Genomic DNA, 9,218 nt, shown 5'->3' with positions numbered 1-9,218 from the left:
CTCGATGGCACCTGACAACAACAACAACAACAGTATTTCTATTTCTAACTTTCTGAGGAAGTGCCATACCATTTTCCACAATGGTTGAACCATTTTACAGTCCCACCAGCAATGTAGGAGGGTCCCTGTCTCTCTACACCCTCTCTTGTGTTGTATTCTGTTTTTGTTTTTTAACTTCGCTATTAATGTTGGTATGAAATAATATCTCATTGTTTTGATTTGCATCTCTCTAATAGCCAATGATCTTGAACATTTCTTCATGTATTTGTTGACTGCCTGAGTATCATCCCTGGTGAAGTGTCCATTTATATCCTATGTCCATTTTTTAATTGGATTGTTTGTCTTTTTCTTGTAAAGGTGTTGTAGTTTTCTATAAATTTTAGAGATTAGTTCCTTATCTGATGTATCTTGCAAATTAATTTTTCCCAGTCTGTGGGTTCCCTTTACTATTTAGGCAACATCTTTTAATGCACAGAAGTGCCTTAATTTTAGGAGCCCCCAGCCATATATTTTGTCTTCTGTTGTTTGTGTGGTGTTAGTAATGTTTGATGGTATATTTATGCCGTGTAGTAAAGCCCCTAAGTTTGTGCCTATTTTTTCATTGGTGACCTTTATAGTTGTAGGTTTTGCACTTAGGTCTTTAATCCACGTTGAGTTTGTTAATGTATATAGTGTGAGGTTTGGGTCTTCTTTCATTCTTCTGCAACATCAAGAGACTATCCCTTCTCCACTTAATGTGTGTGGCGCTTTGTCAAAAATAAGCTTACTATGTGTGCGATGGATTCTCAATTCTGTTCCATTGATCTATGTATTTTTTGTTTTGACAATTGTGGCTGTGTAGTAAATTTTAAGATCAGGGAGTAAGAGGCCTCCAACTTTGTTCCTTGCATTGCTTGGTTTATCCATGGTTTCTTTCCTTTCCATAAAAAGTTAATAATCAGTTTTTCCATCTCTTTCAAGAATGATGTTGAAATCTAGATTGGTATTGCATTATATTTATATATTGCTTTGGGTAGTATTGACATTTTCACAATGTTAAGTCTTCCTATCTGTGAGCATGGTATATTCTTCCTTTTCTGTATATCTCTTTTGGTTTCTTGTAGTGGTGTTTTGTCATCTTCTTTGCATAGGTCTTTTGTTTCTCTGGTTAGATTTATTCCTAAATATTTCATCTTTTGGGTTGCTATTGTAAATAGTATTATTTTCCTAATTTCTTTTTCAGACCTGTCTTTATTAGCATAGAGAAATCCAACTGATTTTTGTATATTGATCTTGTACCCTGCTACTTTGCTGGATCTTTCAATGAGTTCCAATGATTTTCTTGCTGAGTCTTTGGAGTTTTCTATGTATGGCATCATAGTATCTGCAAATAGAGAGAGCTGTACTTCTTTGTCAATTTGGATGCCTTTAATTTACCTTTCTTGCATTATAGCTCTGGCTAAGATTCCCAACACAATATTGAATAGGAGTGATGATAAAGAACATCCTTGTCTGGTTCCTGTTCGCAAAGGGAAGGCTTTCAGTTTCTCTCCATTGTCTGATTCCGTGTTTTTTTAATCTGTAAAATGAGATTAACTATACCTGTGACCTCTCCCTAAAATTGGTCTCCGTTTCCCTGTTTGTAATATGAAGTGTTTGACCCAGACCTCCCTGTGTCCTTAGGTCTATCTAATAGGTGATGCCTTGGAGCTGCTGTGGGGACAAGAGACCAAGCAGACAGGTTGTGGCCCCTCTGCCCACAGCCAAACTTCAGTCCTCATTTGGGAAATCCTCTGAGACACTCCCATTCAATCCACTCTCTTGGCCTCCTTATATGCAGGTGAAGTTCTCCAACTTAAAAACAAAATACTCACACACACCTGGCATGTGATATATACATACACGTGTGTGTACAGGGGTGCTTTCCAAAGGCTTTTGCAATCTGGCTTTGTGAGGTTCCTGAATGGCACGTGTATTCCTGGCCTCAGGGTGGCTCCTCTGCTCTTTTTCAGAACGGAGTCATCTCTCTCATTGACTGCACCTTGCTGGAGGATCCAGAAAGCACTGAGGAGGAAGGTAAGTGTGAAAGGTACACACATGTACATGTGTGTGCCCTGATGTGTACATACACACACCTGGATAGGGCCCAGGTCCGTGTGAAAGGTGCACACATGTACATGTGTGTGCCCTGATGTGTACATACACACACCTGGATAGGGCCCAGGTCCGTGTGAAAGGTGCACACATGTACATGTGTGTGCCCTGATGTGTACATACACACACCTGAATGATAGGACTCAGGTACTATAATTTTTCTTGGGAGGAAAGAAGGGTGTGGCAGTGCTGATCCTCTCACCTGGACCCTGATAGGCCAGGGTCTGGTCTGTAGAGAAAGCTCCCTGGGCCAGCAGGTGAAAGGAGAGCAGACAGCAAATTCTGGATACTTTGGGGTTCCTCCACTCTCCAGATCTCAAACTAGTCCTATATGATTGGAGCTCTACTCAATTTTTCTATCTTTGAAATGGATATTTTCCACCTTAAGGAGGAAAAAACAAAGTCCCCCAAACAGCAAGTATCCCGGTGCTTTTCAATGCAGAGTAGGTTAAGGCAGGGGGTCCTTCAAATATTTTCCCACTTGAAAAATGACCCCCATACTCATTTTACTAATTTCATGTTTTGCCACTGGAAGCCAAAGGGCCTGGCCAAGACATAGACCACCTGGACTTTAAGATCGGGGTGGAGCCAAAGGACTCTCCACCCTTCACAGTCATCCTCGTGGCTTCGTCCAGACAGGAGAAGGCGGCATGGACCAGCGACATCAGCCAGGTAAGCAGTATCACGTGTTCCTGGAAGTGAGTGATCCCATCACAGCTGGCCTGGTTGGGCACACAAGGAGGCAGCTGCATTGTTCTAATGGGAAGAAGACAAGTCCCCTCCAGCTCCACACCCCCAAGGCGGAGCTTAGCTACCTGACCCTTGGCAGAGTCCCTAGGGACCATCTTAATGTGCATCTGGGGACCCCTGGCATCTGAATCACCTGGGAAGGTGATGTTTTAGAAATCCAGATTTCTGGACTTCCCCCCAAACCTACCAGATCAAAATCTCGGGTTTGGGACCCAGGAATCGGCATTTTCAGTACCTGCCCCCAGTCATTGGTGTGCACAGAAAGGTTGGAGAACCACTACCCCCAGGGTGTTAGAGATAGAGACTGGAGAGAGAGAGCAAAGGCCCACAGAGCTGGGTGCCTTCTCCAGTGAGTGAGACCAGGCCCTGGGTCCATTGTACAGAAAGGAGATTTCACGTCTGCCTTCACCTACTGTAGAAGTCCTGGTGGTGCAGTCATTTAAGCACTGGACTGCTAACTGAAATATCAGCAATTGGAACCCACCAGCTGCTCTGGGGGTAAGAAATGAGGCTGTCTGCTTCTGTAAAGATTTCCAGTCTTAGAAGCCTTCTGGAACACTTCTCAGTCCTAAAGGATCTATCTGTATGAGCTGGAATCAAGTTGATGGCGGCAGGTTTTTGCCTGCTGCAGAGAAAAGAGAGGGGAAATATTTGCAGGGATGCAGCTCTCCTCGGGTACTGGTGGATACACCCAGAGGCTTGTTAGCATCTGCAAAGAGATGGGCAAAGATTTGATTCTGGAAAGAGATTGGGCCCTTTCTGAGTCCGGCGTGGGCCTGTCATGAATCAGGGCAGCCCCACCCCAACCTGTCACTTGTACCCCTTACCATGGAGTGAGGCAAGTGAATGGCAGCAGGTGGCAGGAGAAGAGGGAAAGCTAGACAGGCAGTTTGGAGTGGTTGTGTCGTAGAAACAAGACTCTGGGAGGTACAAACAGTTGGCTCTCAACTACTAACCTAAAGGTTGGCAATTCAAACCCACTCAGTGTGCTGCGAAAGAAAGGTCTGGTGATCTGTTTCCATAAATATGGAGCAGTCCTGCTTTGTAAGGCCTGGAGTTACCGCAAATCAGAATCAATTCTGCAGCCATGAGTCCAACTGTTTGGGAGCCAGACAAAGCAGAGAGGGCCCAAGCTTCTACTTAGCAGAACCTGCCTCCCAACCTCCACACCCTCTTGTTTTCATGCCTCACTGCCAGCCCTCCTCTGCTACCTACTCCCCACCACCCTTCAGGCCTCTTGTCCATCTCAATCCCAGCAGAATCAGGCAGGGTGGGGACCATATACCACCCATGTCTGCTCTTTCTAAAGCTTAGCACCTTTTCAGAATCCCACAATCCCCCTGAGAAAGCTTGGGCCCTGACCGTGTGCACTGGGACTATTCATGACCCCATGAGCTTCAGTTGGACAAAGATTCCAGGAATCCCACCTAAAGGGTACCCCCAGGAACCAGACCTCCTGCTGACAGTGGGCATTGTCCCAGAGAGCATCAAGGACCACTTTCCTCAGACCCTCTGCTGGTTTCATAAAGCTCTGCTCCACCCTCTGCTCAAGCCCCCTCATTGCAGAGATGCTGAAAGAACCAGTGCTCAAGATTCTGGGAGTTGTGGGTTGGAGAACTTGGCATGGGAAATGCAAGCAGGCAGATACCTTGTTCTACAAGGTGCCTTCAGGAACCTGCTTTAGGGACCTGGCCTTGACTAGGAGGGGAGGCCTTGGGATTCCTTCACCCACTGAGCCTGCCTCTCTGCTGTCTGTCACTTCCCAGTAACTTTGACCCAATACACCTACTTAACACCAGAAGACCCTGCCTTGTTCCACTCCCCCAACCATTCCATCCACACCTGTAAGAAAGCCTCTCAGAACAGAAATGTACAGGTTCAGGGCTGGGGGCACCCCCACCACCACGACCAGCAAAACTTGGATTTTGAATTTTTTGATGATGAATAAAATATAAGGTCATCTGGTTCTCTCCAGCTGCAACCTTGCCTCCCCAAGGGCACATCACACATGTGGGTTTGAACATGTGAAACTGTCTCTGACATCATTCAGAGCATTGGCATCCTGGTGAGCAGAGGGCACAGCATACAGGGGCAGCACTGGCCCAAAGGAGGGGTGGAGGTCCTGCTGGGCTTGCCTCCCAGGAGAGAGAGGGTCCCTATACTCTGTGTCCTCACACCGGACCTCCACAGTGAGCAACAGAGTGGCCCATGGCAGACATACCCATTTCACAAACTACCTTATGAAGGAGGACTGATTATGCCCATTTTGCAGATAGGAAAGTCAAGTAAATCCCCCAAGGTCACCCAGCTGGGACTTGATTTCTGGCCAAAAGTGGGCAATGACCCTACCCTTGCTGGGATCATGCACTTGGCAGAAAGTGAAGTCAGTTTGTCAGGCTGGGGTTGGAGAACTGCTCATTCTGCAGAGCTCCTGGGAGGGTCCCAGAATAGACACTAAGGCTCTGACACCAGGGGTCCACTCTCTGTCTCCAGTGTGTAGATAATATCCGGTGCAATGGACTCATGATGAACGCGTTTGAAGAAAATTCCAAGGTCACTGTGCCGCAGATGATCAAGTGAGTGAGTGCCCGGTCTTGACCAGGCCACTTGTGGACACTGGGGTGGGCCACCACTGGGCTCAGAAAGATGCTGAGTGTCATTTTTTGGAGTTGGTTTATTTGCTCATTTGCTTTGAATGTGCTGGAGTGGATGATGGCTTTGGCATAATTGTTTGAACCTGTGAATTCTTGCAGTTGGTTGGTTAAAATGTAGTATTATGAATGAAATGATTGTTTATTTTTGTTGTGAATTGGGTGACGGTTTACAGGGCAGCTCAGTTTTCTGTTCAACAATGGAGACACATTTTGCTGCGTCTCATTGACTGCAGTCCCCACAGTGAAGCACCCCTTCCTTATCCATTCCCTCCTGCGTTTCCTGCTTCCATTCCTCCTTCTTCCCTGACCTTTCTGAACATTGTCCTTGGGAAAATGCTGCCTTTTTGATATCACCTTTTATTATTATTCTAAAGTGTGTATACCTCCGTAGGATTATTGTTCCCTTTATAAATCTGTCTATTGTTTGGCCGAAAGTTGATCCACGGAGGTGAATTCATTTCCAGACCTGAAGGATGAATGAAATATTTTTATGAACTATTTTTCTTTTCCTCATTACAAAATGAATACATAGAACACTTCAAGAGCACTTTGTAAAAGTGCAAAAATACAGACTCCAGGGCCCCCTCACTAATTTGAAAAGCCCAACCCCAGAGGTTAAGGAAGAGGCGCACTCCTGAACACAGCCCCTGTAGCTCCTTGGTCCTCACCCATTAATACCTCCAAGGTCAGTTAGGGGCTACTGTGAGTAATGCTGCTATGAACAGCTGAGCATTCATGTGAACAGATTTCCCTTATACCTTATAAGCTCAGCAATACATTCTTTTTGTTTGTTACATTTTATCCAAGGAGTCCTAGTGGCACAGGTTAAGCACTGGACTGCTAAGAGAAAAGACAGTGGTTCAAACCCACCAATCTCCCCTGGAAAAAAGACCTGGTAATTTGTAACCTTGGAAACCCTAAGGGGCGGAGCTACCCTCTTCTACAGATTCTCTGGGTGTCCAAATCACATCAATGGCACACAGAAAAGTTGCTCCAAAATGTCTAGGAGTTTTTTAGTGCTCACATTTTTAGGACATCATTGGGGGGAAAGCGTCTTAGCTCATTCTTCATGTCATCCGTCGAAGCTCCCTTTGCTTTCTAAATTGCCATCTTAGCTCTTGTGGGTGTGCCTGAAGGCTGGGGCACTCGGGCCCTAGCTTTCAGGGACCTCGCTGCCTGGTTGGGAAGACAGCATGGGCTCAAACAACTTCAGAGCCCAGTCACCTCTTCATCCTTACCCCCTCCTCAGGTCTGACGCCTCCTTATATTGTGACGACGTTGACATTCGCTTCAGCAAAACCATGAACTCCTGCAAAGTGCTGCAGATTCGGTACGCCAGCGTGGAGCGGCTGCTCGAGAGGCTGACAGACCTGCGTTTCCTGAGCATCGACTTCCTCAACACCTTCCTGCACTCGTACCGCGTCTTCACCACGGCCGTCGTGGTCCTGGACAAGCTCATCACCATCTACAAGAAGCCCATCAGCGCCATCCCTGCCAGGTGCGCCGGCCTCCCGACCGGAGCCCACAGGTGTTCTCTCCCTGGATCCACAGAGCTTCCATGCCTGGGGAAGACTGAGACTGGGATAGAGGGAGGTTGCACAGAAGCCTGCAGGTCATGGTAGACCCCTAGCACCTTGAGTCAGACATTCTCCTGACCAGACAGGAGGCAGAGGAGGGAGCCTTCACCACATGTCTCCTACAAACCATCAAGAGCATGACACTTGTATTTATGGACAACTGGTCATAAGTTATTAATCCCAAGGGCCCTTTGGTCTTCTCAGAGGGTCTACACAGGCTTCAAGGGTACAGTGTCAGGAATAGTTTCAATGAGGAAGCCATTGTTGCCACCTGCATCCCACCAGAGGTGGGTCACCCCTGACCACTTACTCCCACCCCCTGTCCTCCAGGTCCCTAGAGCTCTTGTTCGCCAGCGGCCAGAACAACAAACTTCTGTATGGTGACCCCCCCAAGTCCCCACGAGCCACCCGCAAGTTCTCCTCGCCACCACCCCTGTCCATCACCAAGACGTCGTCTCCAAGCCGCCGGCGGAAGCTCTCCCTGAACATCCCCATCATCACAGGTGGCAAGGCGCTGGACCTGGCTGCTCTCAGCTGCAATGCCAATGGCTATACCAGCATGTACTCAGCCATGTCGCCCTTCAGCAAGGCCACACTGGACACCAGCAAGCTCTACGTGTCCAGCAGCTTCGCCAACAAGATTCCAGATGAAGGCGATACAACTACTGAGAAAAGCGAAGACCCATCAGCTCTGAGCAAGCAAAGTGAGTGACTGTGTAGGATGAACTGTCCCTGGGCTCACGAGCCCACCGTGGCACTGCCCAGTCCAGCTAGACCTTGGGGCTGCTCATGGGGTCCCAGGCAGATCACAGAGGTTGTGCAGCACGTGGGGAGTGCAGGGAGGTGGGCAGGGAGGCCTATGTGGGAACCCAGGTGTCCAGGGGGAGGAAGGCAGAAGGTTGCTTTCTTCAGATGAGTTTCAGTTCCTGCTTGCCTGGTTGCAGCTTCAGCCTGCATCCCTACACTCACCCATCTGTCAGGATCCCAGAGGGAAGCAGATTCTCAGGCCTCGTTCTTGCCCTCTGGTATTCACAGTCTATTAGGGACACAGACCAGCTACTACACCTTGGACACTTGATACTGTGTTAGTTAGAGGGGTGCTTAAGGAGCATAGAAGATGGAATGGAGGTGCTATCAGGAGAGTCAGAGAAGTCTTCCTGGAGGATACATGGGAGCTAGATTTTCCCCAGGAGCAAAGGAGAACATTCTAGACAAAGGAAATGGATTATGCAACACTAAGAAGCAAGGAAAGCCATTGTCTTTTCAGGGAACAGCTTGAAGCTCAGCAGACCTGGTATGCTGGGTATGATGGGAGCAGGTAGAGATGATGCCAGAGCAGGACCCATCCTGATTGTTATAGAAGGGCATTTCTTTTGGTGGTCAGTCTGGTTCAATCTTAGATCAGGTCAGAGTACCACCAAAATCTATGTCGGTTAGCACTCACCCACACACAAACACAAACACACACAGCTTTGGGCTGGCCAGAAGGTCTAGACTTTGAGGAGGAGACCTTTGAAAAGGCTGTGGGAGATGGTCAGGATTGCTGTCCTCTGGGATGAGAAGAGAGGGGGCAGAGAGCTCTCCCAGCAGAGGGCACGGTGGAGAGGGGCAAAGCATCCAGGAGGCTCCATCACCAAGGAACATTTACTGTGGCACAAACAGTACACGGATGGTGTGCGCAGCCAAGTCGGTAACCAAGGGAACAGCCCACCAGAGAACCCCAAATGCCATCCTGCAGATGCAGAGTGTGGGATCCCAGTGGGGGTGGGCGGAGGGACAGAATCCATCTGACATAAACCAAGAGTGGCCCCCCTTCAGTGCTTCCAAGGCTGTTACATTGTAAAGTATAATGCAGGACCATCCTGAGAAATCTGCCACGGGGTTTCTTGAGGTGCAGGGGCCTGTGACCCTTGCCTTACGGGTGTGTGTGCATAGATACGTGGACTTTCTTATTATTATTATTTAGAGAAAGCCTGTAAGGAGCTCGGGTAGCATAGTGGTTACAAATAGGGCTGCGAACCTTAAGGTCAGCAGTTTGAAACTACCAGCCGCTCCGCGGGAGAAAGATGAGGCTTTCTGCTCCCGTAAAGATTTACAGCCTTGG

At 47.9% G+C, this 9,218-nt stretch overlaps 1 protein-coding gene across 1 annotated transcript in view; it reads left to right on the top strand.

The window, feature by feature from the left end:
- The window catches only part of RASGRF1 (Ras protein-specific guanine nucleotide-releasing factor 1), a 137,576-nt gene that overhangs the window by 90,580 nt on the left and 37,778 nt on the right, over positions 1 to 9,218 (top strand). Inside the window, exons 11-15 of the mRNA XM_006870897.1 lie at positions 1,992 to 2,055; positions 2,669 to 2,805; positions 5,377 to 5,459; positions 6,787 to 7,035; positions 7,445 to 7,818. Of these exons, the coding sequence (XP_006870959.1) occupies positions 1,992 to 2,055; positions 2,669 to 2,805; positions 5,377 to 5,459; positions 6,787 to 7,035; positions 7,445 to 7,818 (907 nt within the window). The remainder of the gene's footprint in view (positions 1 to 1,991; positions 2,056 to 2,668; positions 2,806 to 5,376; positions 5,460 to 6,786; positions 7,036 to 7,444; positions 7,819 to 9,218) is intronic.

The sequence above is a fragment of the Chrysochloris asiatica genome, unplaced genomic scaffold (assembly GCF_000296735.1).
Source record: "Chrysochloris asiatica unplaced genomic scaffold, ChrAsi1.0 scaffold00156, whole genome shotgun sequence".
In the NCBI taxonomy this organism is placed as follows: domain Eukaryota; kingdom Metazoa; phylum Chordata; class Mammalia; order Afrosoricida; family Chrysochloridae; genus Chrysochloris; species Chrysochloris asiatica.
This window is presented reverse-complemented; position numbering and strand designations above follow the sequence as displayed.